The 18,020-nt window shown below is 51.4% G+C and overlaps 1 protein-coding gene across 1 annotated transcript; it reads right to left on the bottom strand.

Moving 5' to 3' along the window:
• Window positions 1-2,194: 2,194 nt before the first annotated feature.
• Window positions 2,195-16,067, bottom strand: INKA2 (inka box actin regulator 2). Its single transcript, XM_037826378.1, has 2 exons — window positions 15,857-16,067; window positions 2,195-4,425 (listed from the first exon to the last, which is right to left on the bottom strand). The coding sequence occupies exons 1-2, from the start codon at window positions 15,890-15,892 to the stop codon at window positions 3,583-3,585; spliced, it is 879 nt and encodes a 292-aa protein (XP_037682306.1). The 5' UTR covers window positions 15,893-16,067; the 3' UTR covers window positions 2,195-3,582.
• Window positions 16,068-18,020: the final 1,953 nt, after the last annotated feature.

Genomic DNA, 18,020 nt, shown 5'->3' with positions numbered 1-18,020 from the left:
CAACATGCTCAAGCATACAGTGACAGAAATAGGTCTTAAAACTCGTCTGACTCCAAGACCAGTACTTACATCGTGGTGCGGGCAGAAGTGCCTTGATGCCCTGGCGGGGGACAGTGGGACAGGGGTGGATGGAGTGACCACTGCTCTGGAGAAGCTGGAGGCAGGCCCCTGCTGCCCAGAGACACAGGCTGGGCTTTTGCTTTTATCCAGGATTTGTAAGAAATGTTGGTGTGACTTGGGAAAGATGGAGGAGCTCCCCGAGAAGGTGGACATGTGGTGGGGACAGAGTTCAAGCTCTCTGCTCAAGTTTGGGTGGGGTGCAGGGTAATCCAGGAGAGGGAGGTCCCAGGTCTGAATGGTTGCAAATAAAAAGGGAAGGAAGGAGACCAGGCGGGTCCCATCAGCTGTGCCCAGCAGAGACTCTTCCTCCAGCTTCTGCTCATGATTGTGGGGCATCCACTTACACCCTCTGACCACAGGGCTACGAAGGGGCAGGCAGGGCTCTGAGCAGATGCCCAGGCTGGTCAGGGGGCTCCTATACCTGCCAGGGAGGTGGGCCAGGTGTGGGGCCAGCGCATGCCAGGGAGAGTATTACATGAGCTTCCAGCTTATTTGCATGTCCTAATTAACCATAAAATGAGCCCCAGTGGCAGAATTAAGCTGTCAATTTCTCTCTGCTTACTTCTACTACCTCCCCCCAGCCCCCAACACACACGCTGCTCCCCCTGCCCACCCCCTCCTACATTTTCCTGCATTGCTTAGGCCTTAGGCAGTCCCTTTCACCTCTTGTCTTAGCTTCAGTAAATAAATATAGCCCCCATCCCTGTCGCAGCAGGAGCCCAGAGGGGAGGGAAGATCTTGGAGGATGGGGTGGGGGTGGGGGGTGGGTTGGAATAAATGAACTGGCCATAACTTCTCATTAACAAAGCATGACATAGTGGGTGGGGTGGTACATCAGCCCTGTCAAGACCTGGGCTAAATTCCCCCACTGGACAGTCAGTGTTCCATTTAGTCCAGATTTTGTGACTCCTTTTGATATGACTTTGGAGAACATACATACAACTTCTGGGGTGGCGGGAAAAGCAAAAGATTGGAAGTCAGTGTGTTGCTGTTTCATTCCCAGCTCTGCCACTATGTGACCTTGCAGAAGTTGCTTAGCGTCTCTGAACCACCCGATTTTACTCTGTAAAGTAAGAGTAACAGTAACCACTTCCAGGTGTAATGAGAAGGAAAAACAAAGGTGAAGATGCCTGGCACCTGGGAATTCCTTGGCAGCAAATGTCACTTCCTAATTGTTTTGGTCTGGTGCATGTTAAAATGAATTTTCAACCCATTGACTCCCTTCTGACTAACCGATGGGTTCTAAGTCTGCTCCTGTCTTTCCCACTGGACCCTCTTGAGGTCAGGAGTTGGGTCTCCATCCCCCGTCCTTAGATCCTAAGCAATGCCTGGCACTGGGAGATGTTCATAAAATTTTGTTCAGTTGATCTGAATCGCTATGACCAGTCCACAAAACAGATGAGTCGCAGATGAGTAGCTAAGAGATGACATGGTTTCCTGTGGGATCGTTCCAAAACTCGGAGCTGGTGCTGTCTTGAATAATCTGTTGGATGACGTCTCTGCCACCCAGCAGCCCATGGCTCCCGCCTCTCAGGAATCAGCCCATCAGTGGATGGAATCCTCAAAAGGGCATTCTCCATACACACCCCACCGTCCCCACCAGAGGCAGCCACAGCCAAGATACCTCAGCTCGGTCTGAAATGGCAGAGGTCTGAGGAGAGAGACAAAGGCTTGCTCTCCAGAAAGGGCCAGCTCAGTTGGCAAACTCCAGGGAGAGAAGTAGAGAGGAGAGGACAGGGGTTTTGGAGCCAGGCAGCCTTTTGGTTCAGATCCTGGCTCTCCATTTGCTAGGGGACTGATCCTGGGTGGCTTCCATGACCCCTAAGGGACAAAACCTTCTAGGGTCATTCTGAAGATTGAAAGAGGAGCACAAAGCCTGGCAAACAGCAGATGCCACCCCACCCCCATGCCCCAAATTAGCATCTTTCTTTCCCCTGTGTAGCTTCCACCACTCAAAACTGAGCACTTAGCAATTGAGTGTGTGGGAATTTGAGGGTGATCCTACCCACGGTGGCTGCGTCCCTCAGGCCCACCTCGAGCTGGGGAGCTGCTCACCCAAGGATGCAGGAAGAGCCTTATTTTTCATCTCCACTTTGCTATTAATGCTCTGAGGCTAGGATGGCTTCTTGCTTCTAACTGCAGCTGTCACACCCCATCAGGCTGAGGGGTGCTCAGGCGGGAGGGGGAGAGGAACCAGAGTAGCCGTGAAGGATCTAAACTGAGACCCACATAGCCTTTTCCAGGCCAGGGGGCGGGGCGGTGGCTTCCAGGGGGCGGGCCGAGGCGGGCCCCTTGATCGCACCGCCTCTTGCTCCGGCCGCGTGCTCGGAATGGCTATAGAGAAGCTTTAGACGTCGGCGTTGAAGCTGGGAGCTGAGCTGCAGTCCCCGCCCCGTCCCCTCCGCTTTGGCTGACCTGGGTGCGGAGGGGGCCGGCCCCACCTAGCTAGGAATTTGAAAAGGAGCGAGGATTTCTTTAGAGCTTGTATTCGCCTCACAGGCGAGTTTACAGGTCCTGGGTGTCCTGGGTGGGAGTTAGAGGCAGGTCCCAAGTACAGCTGGGGAAGGAGTGGGCGTGACGCCAGGGCCCAGCATCTGCACTTGAACCTGGCCTGCTTTGTCCCACGGTGCCATCTTGGAAAAATAGCATAACTAGGCTGGTTTGCCCATCTGGAAATTGGGGTGGGGGGGTACTATCTACCTTACTTGTCCCCTTACAAGTAAGATCATGGATATGAAAGGGTTTTCAAGTGTAAAGTGCTATACAAATATGATCATTCCACTCCCTTGGAGTCTTTTGGGAAGACTCTAAGGAGCATTTGGGGCTTCACTGAATAGTCTTTATCCATACACTCCTTATTCAGCCCATTTCTCTGGATCCACAAGGTGGGGTGGGGATTTGCCTCACTCACGTCTGACTCCCAGGAGGGCTGGGGTTCAGTACCTATGCTGGAGCACTGCCTTGCCAGGGAAGCAAATAGTTTTAAGGTTGGGGCATCAGAAGGTGAGGTCTTTATTGAGGGCCTCTGTGGGGAACCTGAGGCCCCAGTGCCCTTTTCCATACAGAATGTTCAACTGACGTCTTTGAGGGCACTGAAGGAATAGCGGAGGGATTCCCTGATCTCAACCTCCTGCCCCTCTTCTGCTGTCACCGGTAGCCCCCAAGGGAGAACACACCACCACACAACACACACATACACACTCTCTCTCTCTCCACCAATTTGCACCTCACCACCACCCAGCTCCTGCGATAAGCCTCTCCCAACCCCAGCCTGCCAGCCCTACACAAGAACTCTTGCTTGGAGACTAGGAGCTGTTTCTGCCAGCCTCTCACCCTTCTGGGGGGAAAGGAACTTGGAGTTGGCCTTTTGAAAGTCATCTGTCCTCCCTCCCTCTTTCCTCCCCGGGGACCAGCCTTGGGACCTGGCTGTCTTGGGTGCAGTGAACTTTCTGTCTCTAGGATTCAGACCCAAACAGCTGTGTTAATATCAAAGCCAGAGGGTGAGGGTTCCAGGGCCTTGGGGCAACTTGTGGAGGAATTTTCCCCTCCTGTAGGCTCCCCAGGGCCTGGAAAGGGGACATGTCCAGGACCCTTGGAATGGCTCTGCTTCTTGACCTTCTGGGAGCGTCCAGCTCGGGGCTCAGAGGCCATGGGTGTCACCCAGCCTGGTTTCTCCTTCAGCAGCCGGTCACGGTCAGGCCGCACACTACGCAAGAACTTCCTAAAGATGTTTGCTGTCAGGGCAAACTTGCGGCCCAGCTCCCGGGGCTGGCCCTTCTCTCCTTTAGATTCGCTTGTCTCTCCAGTCTCACCCTTCTCCCCACCCTTCTCCAGTTCTGGCAGGTCCAGCCAGTTGCCCACCAGATCCGCAAAGATGTTATCCCCTAACACCAGAGGCTGTCGATTCCGGCCCCGGGACATCAACGTGGAGGTCCAGTCATCCGGTTTCACCTGTTCTGGCACCTGTTGGGCACAGCTTTGGAGCTCTGGCAGCTGTGTCCTGGGCAGGGGGGCCAGATCCGTCCCCCAGACATTCCTATGGTATGGAAACTTGGTGCTGCTGCCAACGGGAGGCTGGTTGGTGGGTGGGGCTGTTGGCCTGGAGGGGTCCCTGCCATCTACCCATCGAGGGGGCGGCTTGGGCTGTGTCCGGGGGCTTTCAGGGCAGCCTGGGGCAGGACCCCCTCCAGAGATCTCCAGCTGTTCCAATGCTGTCTGCACCTGTAGGAGCTTCAGTTCTTGCAGTGCCCCCATCATGCAGTTCATCTGATCCTGCAAGCCATCGCCCACCTCCTTCATGGACACCTGCAGGGGAGAGAGAAAACACAGGGCCAGTGAGCCATAGCGGGGTATAGGGGTGGGGGTTGTCCTCACTGAGCCTGAGCTGAGACTCCCTACCAGACATAACTCTCCAGAATCATTCTGGCCAACTACTGGCCCTGCCTCTGTGTAGCTTAGTGCAGTGCAGATCAATGTTGGGAGAGGAGAAATTTTAATACCACTTTGTTGGAAAAAGAATATACTATTAATGGCAGCTAACTAGCTAAGGCAGACACTGTTCTAAGCAAATTAATCTGTATTAATTTATTTAATTGTCGTCACTACTCTATAAGGTAATGATGACTATTATTGTTCCCATTTCACAGGCACATAAGTAAGTTGCCCAAGGTTGCAGAGATAGAGCTGGAGCCGAGAACAGTTTGAGGGTGTATGAGGTTGGGGTGGCCATCCTTGTCCTTCTCTGTGCCTGTGTCCTCTTCCTCTCCTGAGCTATCCTGAGATGATGACGATGAGGAAAGCAATAGCAATTTGCCAGCATTTACTATGTAACAGGAATTGTGCTAGATATTCTATGTACACCATCTGATTTAATCTTGATAACAACCCTATGAGGTTGCTATTATTGTTCCCATTTTAACAGATGAATAGACTGTGGTAGGAGTGAAGTAACTAGCCTAAGGCTACATAGCTCAGAGAGCCGGGACTCAAACACGGGAGTGTCTCTAAAGGCCACTGTCTCAACTACTGCCTCAAGATGACTGGGCTACTCTGTGCTCTTCAGGGTAATGGAGAAAGGATGCCGGGGACATTAGGGGAAAAGAAAGAGCTCAGATTCCTCAAGAGAAAGAGTGGGCCTGGGGTTTCCTTTCAGTGCTGTTCACATCTGGCTGGTCGGGAGAGAGAAAAAGAGACCGGGAAACTCCTGTTTGCTAAAACCCTTGAGCAGCTCTTCCCAGCCCTGCCTCTCCTCCCAAACACCTGTCCTCTCTCAGCTGCCCTCAGACTTGGCTCCAGCCCTCTTCCTGCCTGCTCAGCCCCGGTGGTTCTGCTCCCTTGGCCAAGCCAGAGTGGGGATGCTGGGGGCCAATTCTTCTGGCCCCTTTGTGGGTGTTTGAGGCATGAGTCTCCTGGTGCCAGCTGGAAGGGGCTGAGAGAGTGACTTGGGTGAGGGCCGAATTTGGAGGCTGGGGAGGGTAGGCTGCGTCTGATAACATTCACGAGGCCCCCATTCCCGGGCCCAAGCTGCCTTGGTCCCTGCCAGCTCCCTTCCCAGATCCTACTCAAGTTACCAACAGCAAACCTTGTGAGCGGGGACCATCTGTTGCTTAAGACCCCATCCCACCCCCAGAGACTTGTGGGATCATCTTACCTTCCAGGCTTTTCTTAATGCTCAGAGCTAAGCCCAGAGGGTGGAGGGATTGGAAGGGCCTGAGGCTTGCAGGGCTGGATTGGCAGCTGATCCCCTTGTACTTGCTACATACATGCATAGGCTTCTGTGTCAGGTCCTGTCCTGCCAACCCTTGTGGGGGTGGGGAGCCAGCCAGGCTCTTGATGAGCCAACAGCACTAAGGGACAGTGGGAGACTGACTGTCCCTGAGAGCAAGGAGACCCTTGCTGGAGTGTGGGATTGCCCACACTCCATGCACTTCCCCAAGATAGGGCAAGAAGAAGTGATGGTCTAAGGTCTGACAGCCCTGGGATTTGCCAGACTCTCAGGCAAGTGTGCTCCACCTCGGTGGCAGCTGCAGCAGGAGACACAGAGCCTGTGGGGTGACTGTGCTTGCTGATGACCCCTTGCTCTGACCTCTCTGGCCTCTGCCTTCCTGACCCCTTCCTTCCTTCCTTCCTCAACTGCAGCTGGTCAGACCCAGAGCAGATTTAGAGGAAACTCCCAGCCCCACACTATACTCATTGCTGTTCTTCCTGGCAAACTATTTCTCCCAGTGATGCCTCTATTTCTGCCCCCAGTGCTCCCAGCACTACTTTCTTGTCACCCCATCCTGGATCCCCAGTCATTTTTGGCTTCTTCACTCAACTGCCCCTACTCCTGTCCACATGTAGTGTTGGATTCTTCCTTCCCCCCATGTCCTGTATCTTCCCATCCTCTTGGATGCTGCAGAAGTCTCCTAAAAGGCCACCCAGACATCAAAAACATGGGTGCCTGATCCAGTTTCTTCCCCCCCACACATATCCAGTCATGTCAGTCACTGCTCAGAAACTTCCAGAGGCTCTCCAGTCTCCAGAGAATAAAAGACGAACTCCTCAGTCCTGTAGCCAAGACATCCCATGACACAGTTCCAACTTAGGATCCCAGGCATATCCCTGTTCCCTTACACCGACCCCATGCTTTTGTCAGAACCTCTCCTGTGATACCCGCTCTGCCCCATAGTCCCTACCTCCTCTGCACCTCTGCATGTGCAGCCACTCCTGAAATATTTACTGAGCATCTACTACTTAGGCACTGAGACCTAAACATCATTATGTCTCCCCAGAACCTAGCTAGCCCCTTGTACTTGTTACATACCTACAAGTCCCATTTTGAGGACCACTGAATACCGCCAATCATCCCCCCTGGCTGTTTGCTACCCTTGGACAGTAAGTCGCTACACAGGGAGAAAGTCAGGGCACTTTCCCAAGGTTTCGTTTCACCAAGAGGAAGGAGTGCAAGCTGGCAGGCTTCCTTCCAGAAGGCTGAACACAGTCCGCGTCAGAGGCAGTGGGAGGAATGAAGTGACACCATTCAGTCTCTTCCAGTGTGGAAAAATCCATAAGGAATAATGCTGACATTTTGTACGGTTTTCCAGGGAGAATGAATGTGTGGATATGTGTGAATGTGAGGCTGCTGGTAAAACAGAGGCCCCATTTATGTAAACCAGGGCTGAACTCGCACCTATACAGACAATAATATTCTGTATGGTTAAGACCTTGGGTTCTGGAGATAAAGAGAACAGGGTTCAAATCCCAGCTCTGCCACTTAGTAGCTGGGTGATCTGGGCAGGTTATTTAAATTCTGTTTTTCAATTTCTCCATTCTTTAAAATGGGAATAATGGTTCCTGCCTCATTTGGCAGTTTTGCAGTTTAGGCGGGAAAATGTGTGTCGCTTTATGGCTCAGGGAAAGCACTAGATGAGTTTGGCTGATATCTTTAAGACTTCCTATGTACTTCCAGAACATTTCTTTCCCAGTGAAACCTACCACACAGTAATTCCAGGATTCCATTCATCATATCTGATCTGATCTAGGAGAAGCGCATCTCTTGTCCTGTCCTCTCTCCCTCCACCCCCTCCCATACAGGGAAAAGGGAAGGGGAAGGAAAGGGAAGCCACTGCCCACTCTCAGGCCGAGCTCAGCCACAGAGTGTTGCCACTGAAGAGCAAGAAGGGATGTGAGAGGGATGAGAACAGAAGAAGGAAGCCTGAGTTGTGGGAAACTGGAGGCCCAGGGGAAATGGGGAGTCAGGAGCATCAGCTGGATCTTGACCCAGAGAGGAGCTAGCAGGACAGCCTTTCCCAACCCCAAGTGGATGATGTCACCCAAGGAGAAAGGAGCCAGAGGGCAAGCTGCTGTCTTCATGCAGAGCGTGGGACTTTCTCAGATCCCAGGGCTTCTCTTGCCTTAGAAACTGAAAAAGGAGAAGAGGACGCAGTGTGGGGTGAGATGCAAAGGAGAGGGGCCAACTCAGGGAAAATCCTGAGCTAGAAGATTAACACCCCAATATCCCAGTCTCCAGGCTGTAGGATGCTGGGTTCCTCTCTCATCTCCCTAGTGCCCCAGAACCTCAGGTTTCTTTCTCAGGTTCACACCCCACCAGGGGACAGCTGAAGAAGTCATAAGAGGGTGTACTTGGTTCTAATTTTCCCTTAGTTGGGAAATCACTAAGGGAAATCAGTTGCACACAGAGTAAACTGCTAACATGCTCCACCACTGAACATAATGCCCTTAAGAAGCAGATCTCAGCAAAGATCTTAATCTTTTCCAAGAAAAGCTGTGAAATGTCTTCTCCCCACCCTCCTTGCTTCCACATGTGACTGCTCCCACACCACCCCAGGCCATCTCCCACTCTCAGTGTCTCCTGAGCCTTGCAGTGTTTCATTCTGGAAATTTTCTCTAGAAAATTTCAGTTCCACTGCAGTTCAAACCAGTCCCTGGTTTCTCCACTGAACGGGAGCTGATGGCCCCCAGTCACCCTCCTGGTCTCAGTCAAGACCCCTCACTAGTTAGGAGACCTGGCTTGGAGTCCTTGCTCACAACTAACTCAGCCACATGACATTAGGCAGATTACCCAAACTTTTTGTGCTTTGGTTTTTGAATCTGTAAAATAATATCCCCTTACATGTGTGTAGCACTTGCCCTTTCCTCTCCATTGCTCTGTCTGATCCCCACAATTGCTCTGGGAGGCTGGCCAGGCAGGTGGAGTTATCCCCACATCACGGATTAAGGAAGTAGGTTCATCTTCTTCAGTGTTTTCCGAGCATTATTCCTTCCCAGTCCTCCGTTGTGATTTTCACTATATCTACATATAATCTAGTCCACTATTTAATATTTTATTTGATTTTACTGTTTCAGTAAATGCATTTATATAGGAACTTGTATGAAATGTATATCACTTGCCATAAATAGATGGTAATCATAAAAAATGCATACCTATTAAACTAAAAGTTTTTCTTCTGATGTCTCCTAACCTCATTTTGAGTGCCACCGGTGGAAACACGGATATGTTGTTGCCTGAGGTCCTGAGGCTTATTAGTGGGAGAGTGGGGCTCCAAGCCTGGTCCTCTAACTCCAAGCCAGTGGGATTTCCATTTCATCACAAACCCTGATCTTTCAGCTTCATGGGGTTGTTAAATAGAATAATCAGTGAGATGCACAAAGAACAATTATCATCATATGGGGGAGAAAGAGCGTGAAGTCAGCCTTTGGAGGGACTCTAAAACCCAATTCAGTTCCTTCCCATTGAAGGCTTCTCTTCACTGAATCACGGAACAGGGAAGAGGAACTGCCTGCCTGGGGTGGAAAATAGGGAAAGGGAAGAGGCCCTTGGGGAGTCACATCCCATCTTCCTGCACCCCCAGCCCTGGGCCCTCTTGGGGTAGTGTGGGGTCAGCTGTCCATCGACTCCTCCTCCCTCTTGGCACTCATTGGGTTCTTTGTGGTGTGGGAGTGGTGGGGATGGGAAAGTGTGACACCAGTATCCTCGGCCCCCTTCCCAACCCCTCCCCTAGGCCTCTGATCCCACAGCTGTGCTCTCCCTCCATCCATCCATCTCCCGCCCTCTCCCAGCTCAGCCGGAATCCTTTGACACAGGCTCCAGTTTTGCCCGTGGACCTGGCAGTGTGCCCTGCCTCACTTCCCGTCCCCCCCTTCTGCCCCATTACTCACAAGATCCTCACACAGTTCCTTTCAGCCCTTCTGGAAGCTAAGAGGAGGCTCAGGGCCGGAAATGGGAAAAGCCCTGTTTTTGCCAAGTGGCCCATTCTCCAGCTCAATGAATAGGACCCCCTGCCCTTGGCTGGAACTCTCAGCAGGAAGGTAAAGTGGAAACTGTGCCAAGAGCTATGGGAGGGAGGAGGGTAAAGAAAGGAGGAAGTGAGGAATGTGAAATGGATGAGACCACTTTCCCAACTCAACCTCTCAGGCGAGAGGCAGACAGATGGAGAGAGGACCCCAATCTTTCCTCTTTGAGGAGCTTGCCTCCAAACCAAGACCTCTTAGCCTCACCAAGCCCATCTCCCTCTTTCCAGTTTTAGCTCCTCTGCGCTGCAGTCAATCAAATTCACTGGGTGTCCGAGGGGCCTCAAGAAGTGGCCTTCTGTCTGGAATTCCTCAAAAATTTAAACATAGAATTACCATATGACTCAGCAACCCCACCTCTAGGTGTATACCCAAAAGAATTGAAAACAGAGACTGTAACAGGTATTCATACACTAATATTCATAGCAGCATTATTCACAATAGCCAAAAGGTGGAAGCAACCTGTGTCCATCAACAGATGAATGGATAAATAAAATGTGGTATATACATATCATGGAATATTATTCAGCTGTAAAAAGGAATGGAGTTTGATACATGCTACAATATGGCTGAACCCTGAAAACATCATGTTGAGTGAAATAAGCCAGACACAAAAGGACAAATACAGTATGATTTTATTTATATGAAATAACTAGAATATGTAAATTCAAAGAGACAAAGTTGATTACAGGTTCCCAGGGGTGTGGAAGTAGAATGGGGAGTTAATGCTAAATGAGGGCAGAGTTTCTGTTTGGAATGATGGAAAAGTTTTGGTAATAGATGGTGGTGATGGTAACACAACATTGCGAATGTACTTAATGCCACTGAATTGCATGCTTGAAAGTGGTTAAATGGGAATTTTTATATTATATATGTTATCACTACAATAATAAAAAAAGTTACCTTCCTCTTCTCCTTTCTAGTTCAGGTCTCATAATCTCTCATCTGGACTTGTAATAAACTTCTAACTCATCCTCCTGCCTCAAATTTCCCCCACCCCACTCCCCATACCACCTCCTAGATCCCACAACCTGTCTCTGACTGTCCACTCTCCAGTGCTGATAGCGTGGCAATCAAGGCATCCCGCAGAGTCTGCTCTCAACAACTCTTTCTGCCCTACTGCCCACTATTTCCCTACAAATACCCATTTTCTAGCCAAACTCCACAGCTAGTCCTCAAACATCCCCACTGGATAGTCTTTGACTGTCCCCACTACTTCAGCATCTGCACCTTTTGCACATGTTCTTTCATTATCTGCCTGGAATGTTGTTTTTCTCGGTGCATGTCCCTATTTATCTGTCAAGGTCTAGCTCTTTTACAGAGCTTTCCTGACCCCCCTGGTGGAGGTATTTTCTCCCTTCTAAAAACACTGAATTGGTGCCTCTCATGTGGCCTTTATCCTGTTTGTGTGGTAGAGGTTTGTGACCACGTACTGGCTAAGAGCCGAAGCTCGGCAGTCAGACTGGCTGGGGCTGCGTCCTAGCTCTACCACTTATCAGTTCTGTGGCCTTGGCCAAGTCTCTTAACCGCCCCATGTTTCTATTTTCTCATTTAAAAAATGGAGACAATGAAAGTACCTCCCTCTTACTGTGGCTTTGGCAATTCGATGACATAATACATTACATACTGGTCATTTCAATAAATGTTAACATCAATAAATGTTGCTGTTATTATCTCCCCTCTTAAACTATGAGTTCTCTGAAGGCAGGTTCTGTTTCTCTTTATATTTTCAACCATAGTGTCTGGTAAGGAGCCTTGAACATGGTATGAACTCAGTAAGTGTGTTCTGTGAATGAATGACTCTCAGGCAATCCAGTGTGATCAATCCATCATCACGAGTTTACCAGGCATCTACAGAACATCAGGCACCATGTTATGCACGAAGCACTTACAAGTGGGGAGATGCTTTACAAACGTTGTCATCTAATCTTCACAGTTGCTGTACAAAGTAGGTGTTTTAAAAAGCCATTTTAGGTGGAACTGTAACCCATAACATTCTTTGAAATTTGCTAACTACTTGTTAAATTGTAGTTTGAAAGTTATCACCTTTCTGTATATATTTCACAATAAAAAAATGCAAAGAAAAAAAAAAGCCATTTTAGAGATGTAAAAATTGCAGACAGATTAAGTAACATGCCAGGGTCACACAGAGCCAAGATGTAAGTTCAAGTCTGCTTGACTCCAGATCCCAACTCCAGGCTTTTCCCACTTACAATACCATGTTGTCTAACTAGTCCCAAAGCCCTCTTCCCCTAGCTCTCAATATCAAGGGAGACCACACTATGTACTATGATATCCTTTGTAAAAGCCTTTTCTGCCTAAATAAAAAAAGCTATTATCTGTTCTGTTGCCTAACCTAAGCTCCTTGCCTCAAAAGCTGAAGGCTTTTCCTACTTTTTCTCCTCTAGCTCCTTCTTTTCTCCTCCTTATTTTATCTCTAGGCCTGTCTTTCCCTACATGCCAGAATTTCTTGAACTTGCGGCTACTAGAGGCTAGAGAATCGCCCTCTAGGAACACGAGTAGGAGGTTATCCTAAGAGAACCTTCCCGAGACTGAGAGAAGTCCCTCTTCTGCTTCCCCACACCTCAGCAGGATGGACATTCCAGGGGATGCCTTCTCCAACGTCCCCCTCCTCCAGGAAGACTTCCCAGCTTGGTTGTACTTCATGAGCCTTGATCCTTCAGCTTTTATGCATTCTGTTTGCTAGATACTGACTGAGCTTACAAGGAACGTCCTGTGAGCATCTTACATCTGCTTCCTCTGTGTGCCTGTGTCTACTCCATTTGTTAGAAGCCCCCAAGAGAGCTGTGTGTAAGGAACAGCTGGTCCCAAGGCCTGGTGTTCAGGCAGGGCCCCTCTTTGGTGGCTGGCGGGAGGGAGATGTATTCCCCGCTGAGTGGTTGTGGCCCTGACCCTCTCATCCTAATGAAGAAGTGTGTCAGCTGCTGCTACTTCTCTTGCCATATTTCTTCCCTGAAACCCGATCTCCTTCTCCTCCCAGACAGGGGGGAAGAGCGAGCTCTCTAGACACCCCCAATCAAGCCAGGATCCCCAAACCCACTTGTTACAATGCATATTTTCTGCTTTAGAAAATTGGGAAATTCTGCTACTTTGGTTTTCAGGAACACACTCTTCTTGTCTAGATTTTCTGGGCCAAGGACAGGGCTAGGGTGCAGGAAGGGAGCACAGAACACCCCCCGGCAAAAATAATTTCACAAGCCGCTAGTGTACCCTTTTCCAGCTGGTTTATCCCATATTGCCTGCAGGACAGATGCTTCTTGAAGGGAATTTAGTGGAGTAAATGAACGTAGAGCTCGACTCATATTACAAGGGTGCCATTTCTGGGCACATACCAACTTAGGGCAGAGCCAGGCAATACAGAATCCTCCTGGGTGGCAAGGGAGATCGTGCTTGGGATGAACCATCTGCAGCAAAAGCCCCACAGTTCATGACATAAACTGACTATATGCCTTTCCTACACCCATTGCTGACCTGGGATATAAAATAAGTCAACACCTTCCTATCCTAGGACAACCAACCTGCAATGAATTGAATTCCTCAGCCAAAAGGCTGACCATGGGCTAATTCAACTCTACTTTCCCCTTTGCTCCCATTGGGGAAACTGAGGCAATGAGAGTTGGTGCAGCTGCCTAAGCATTGGACTGAGGTGTCAAGGATCCAGGGAAACTAATAGTTCTGCCTGTCACTCTGCTCTGTCTCATCTCTGAGCAGGCTGGCACCAGGGGAGGGGGCGGAGCACCGGTGGGGGGGGGTGCAGAGCTCTCCCATCTGAGTGTCATTCTGGGCCCCAGGCCAGGCATTTGGCTTCCTCTCCAAGAGAGTCAAAGGCTGAAGCTGCACAGACAAAGGGCCAAATGAAAGCTAATGGGGAGTTCGGTGACTTCAGCTTCTCCCCTTCCTCCTCTCCTAGGGGCTGGGGGCTCCAGTCCCTGGCAGGAGAGGGTACAAATCAAGATCTGGAGCTCAGTTCAGAGCAGATTGCTGTTTGCCTTTTTTATTCTCCTGGCATCCACAGACTGTCTTCCTCCCCTCACCACCTCCCACCTAGGGTGCTATAAAAAATGCAAATCAGTAGGATTTGAAAATTCAAGCCCATGCCAGGAACACCCACTAACCCTCCATTTAAGGCAGATCCTGAGGTGGGTGGTGTGGTCCCCAATTCCAAGCACAAAGCGGGGAGGATTCTATTAGATTCTTTTCTCAGCATGGGCCTTGGACCTCAGACATTATCTGCAATGACCTTGTTCTTTCTTTCTGGTACTGGACAAATGAATGGAAAAAGTCAGAAATGTGTATGCAGAGGCTGAGGCCAGCCATCCCAAACTGGCATGGGAAGCATGGGAAGACTGTTGTGGGAAGGGCACGGTATGCACAGTAAGCAGAGGCTCAGCTCCGCACCTCTGTCCTCACCCTTCTGTCCCCCGCCCAAGAAGTGAGTTTCTCTGGGTCAGTAACTTCCACATCTGATTGTCACCACAGAAAGGGCTTCTGAAGGAAGGATCAGAGAAAGGACCATTGGCCTGAGAATGGCAGGCCCTGGAGTGGGAAAGACAGGAAGAGGGCCAGGGCTCTCAGGGCAGGACACATAAATGAGAACCTGCTGCTTCAAGCCCAGACCCTCTGCCCCCTCCCAAAGCTGGCCTTCGACACAGAGGCCAAGTCCCCTCTCCAGAGGGAAGAGTGTGGGGTTTGCAAGCAGGAGTGGGAGGAGCTGCCATGGAATCTGGGGAGCCATGGACTGGCACTTTCTGAATCCAGGTCTGCTATTGTGAGCCTGGGTGCCTGGGCTCTGAAAAGTAAGAAGTATGGGGAAGAGAGGAAAGTGAGACAGAGAAGAGATCAACTCTGAGAGAGGTCAACTAAAAGACACACAAAGTCATAGACAAAGGCAAAGACTTAAGAGAGTGTGGTTGATGGAAAGAGGAAGATGGGCAGAGAAGAGGGTGCATACGTTTCTGTCTGGATTCTGGGGGTTGAAGGTAAAAGAAAGGCTGCAGGTGGAGGGGGTTGGTACATGAAACCAGTGAGAATCAACTTGCTCCCTTGTCAATATCCCGTCAACCACCAACAGCTTTGGCAGGCCCCTCTCCCCCGACCTCGGTGATGCCACCCCCCAGCCCCCGCCCCCCGCCGGAGCTACTTCTCCCAGCCCCTGCACCCCGGGCCTCCGCACGCTCTGCCCGCACTCCCCAAGCCCAGACCTGACATCTGGCTGGGCCTCCGCAGCTCCCGCTCGCGATCTGCCAGGCGGCGCCCCTCCTCCTGCGCAGGGCCCTCCCCCGCCACTACAGCTGCCAGCCCCCAGCCCCCTCCCTGCTGGCAGACAAGCCCGGGCAGACAGCCGGCCAAGCCTGCCCCCGCAGCCGCGCCAGCTCTGCCAAGCCCGGTAGAGCTGGGGGCCCCAGGCGGTGCCAGCTCCCCTCGAGCGGTCCCGGCTGACCTTCTGCCCCTGGGTAGGGTTCCGGCCTCCGCTCCCTCCTCTTGGCCGCCCGCCCGCGCCGCGCTTGCCGATGCCCTGGATGGCACGACCCGTCCCGCTCCCTGCGTCAGTCGTTCCCGCTTTTTTTGTGTGCGTGTCAGCACCTGAGTCTCGCCCTGCGTGTCTGTCCGTCTCTGGATGTACCTTCTTTTCTCGCTTGGTTGGTCTGTCATTCAGCCTGGGTTTGGCTGTTTCTCTCTCTCTCTGGGTATGTCACTTGTTCTTGTCTGTCTTACTCTCACTACAAATATTTGCTGAAGTTTCCTCGTGGCCGCTTTCCCTCAGGGCAGGCCCTCGGTCTGCCGGTCCACGTTCTCCCCTTTCCTTTCTGCCCTCCTCTCCCGCCCCGCGCACGACTCTTCCCCCGGGGCACCAGGGCAGGGGCCAGGTACCGGTCGGGGCGGATCAGCCCCTCCCTGTCCCCGGCGCCAGCTCTGCTCTTACCAGCTCCTGCTTGAGACGACGCAAATAGCAGTCCATTTCCCCGCTCTCCTTTCTCACGCGCCCATTTGCTGGGCTCGGCTCCACCAGAGAGTCCCCGGGTGGGAACAACCGGCTCCACTGAAAATTGCGCGCCGGGCCGGTTCCTCGCCTCTGCGCTCCGCGCCTCTCTCGGCGCCTAGCTGAGCCTCTGCCTACAAGCTGGGACTTAGAGCTGCTGGGACTCAGAGCTGCTTTCCCCCCGCGGCTCCCTAGGCGCGGTCCGTGCTGGAGGCGGGGCAGCCAATGAGAATTCAGGGGGGATGTCTTCAGCCAATGAGAAGAGCGGTGCGGGGGGCGCGGGCTGGGCTGCCTCCTGAGGACCCTGTCGCGAGTGTTTGTACGGCAGCCGCCGCTGCTGGGGGGCCTGGCAGCCCGGCTGGGGCATCGTGACGCCAACACCCCCAGCAAAGCACATCCCCTGTTTGGTCATAAAAGGAGAGCCCAGTTTTACGGGTGGAGACCGGGTAGCGAGCGATCTCAACGAGTGGTTTTGAAACCGTGTTAGAGACTCCGGAGTTGCAAACGCCTAAATGTCAACTCCCTTTCCCAAACTCCGATCAAGGGAAGGAACACCCCTCCCGACTCCCCCCAGAAGTCCCTCAGAAGCCCTTTTGTTGCCGAACGGGACTCTGGGTGTGTGGTCCCACCTCTCCTCGGAATATAGGATCCTCCCAGCCCAGACCACCCTGCGGAGCGCCGCCGCTCGGCCACTCACTTCCTTAATACAAAACAACGCAGGGTCTCCCGTGCGCCGGGTACGGTTGTGGGTCTGCGGCTACTGCGTGAGATAGGCAAGGTCCCTGCTCCCAAGAATTAACATGGCGGGTGGAGATGGGAGGGAGAAGATGAGACATGGGAAGGTTAAGAAAATGAACAAGGCAATTTCAGACAGTGATCATTTATAAAAATATGAAACGGGATAACGGGGTGCGGCTGCTTTCCGTTGGGAGGGCAGGCTGTGGCGGAGCAGGCCTTTCCCTCCCGAAACTCCTTCCTCAGTTCTCCCAGCTCTTGCTCTTGCTTTTTTTTTTTTTTTTTTATTCAATTTTATTGAGATATATTCATATATCGTGCAGTTATACAAAGCATACAATCAATTGTTCACAGTACCATTATATAGTTGTGCGTTCATCACCAAAATTAATTTTTGAACATTTTCATTACCACACACACACAAACAGCAAGAATAAAAATTAAAGTGTAAAAAAACAATTAAAGTAAAAAAGAACACTGGGATTTTTGTTTGTGTTTTGTTTTTTGTTTTTTGTTTTTGTTTTTGTTTTTGGCCCCTGTTTTGCTACTTATCCATCCATACACTGGAACAAAGGGGAGTGTGGGCCACATGGCTTTCCCAATCACATTGTCACCCCTCATATGCTACATTTTTATACAATCGTCTTCAAGATTGAAGGGTTCTGGGCTGTAGTTCGATAGTTTCAGGTATTTACTGCTAGCTATTCCAGTTCATTAGAACCTAAAAAGGGTTGTCTATATGGTGCGTAAGAGTGCCCACCAGAGTGACCTCTCGGCTCCTTTTGGAATCTCTCCGCCACTGAAGTTTATTTCATTTCCTTTCACATCCCCCTTTTGGTCAAGAAGATGTTCTCCATCCCACGATGCCGGGTCTACATTCCTCCCTGGGAGTCATATTGCACGTTGCCAGGGAGATTCACTCCCCTGGGTGTCTGATCCCACGTAGGGGGGAGGGCAGTGATTTCACCTGCCAAGTTGGCTTAGCTGGAGTTTTGCTCTGGCTTTTGCGAAGCGCTCCGTAAGGTAAGGGAACTCGAAGATGTTCCGATTCTATTCAACAGACGTGGCTCGAGCTTCTAAGGTGTGCAGGCTCCAACCAGGCCCTGGAGGGTGTAGTTGCATTAGACAGACAGGGAAGGGGCAGCCGGCCAGCCGCGGCGCTCCAGTCAGCGGAGCTCGGGACCCGCCACCCGCGCCTCTGCGCCCGCGGGGGCTGCTGTCCCTTCCTCCCGCGGAGGCTCCGCGCCACCCGGCCAGGCCTGCCCCATCCGGGGCTGTGCCGAAGAGTCGGAGAGTAATTAGGGCAATCAGCGACGTGTTATTTCAAGGTAATTAACGGGGAAGAGTTTGTTTCAGGCAGGATTTGGGGTCT

Source organism: Choloepus didactylus, chromosome 2, assembly GCF_015220235.1.
Source record: "Choloepus didactylus isolate mChoDid1 chromosome 2, mChoDid1.pri, whole genome shotgun sequence".
NCBI classification, from domain to species: Eukaryota; Metazoa; Chordata; class Mammalia; order Pilosa; family Megalonychidae; genus Choloepus; species Choloepus didactylus.
This window is presented reverse-complemented; position numbering and strand designations above follow the sequence as displayed.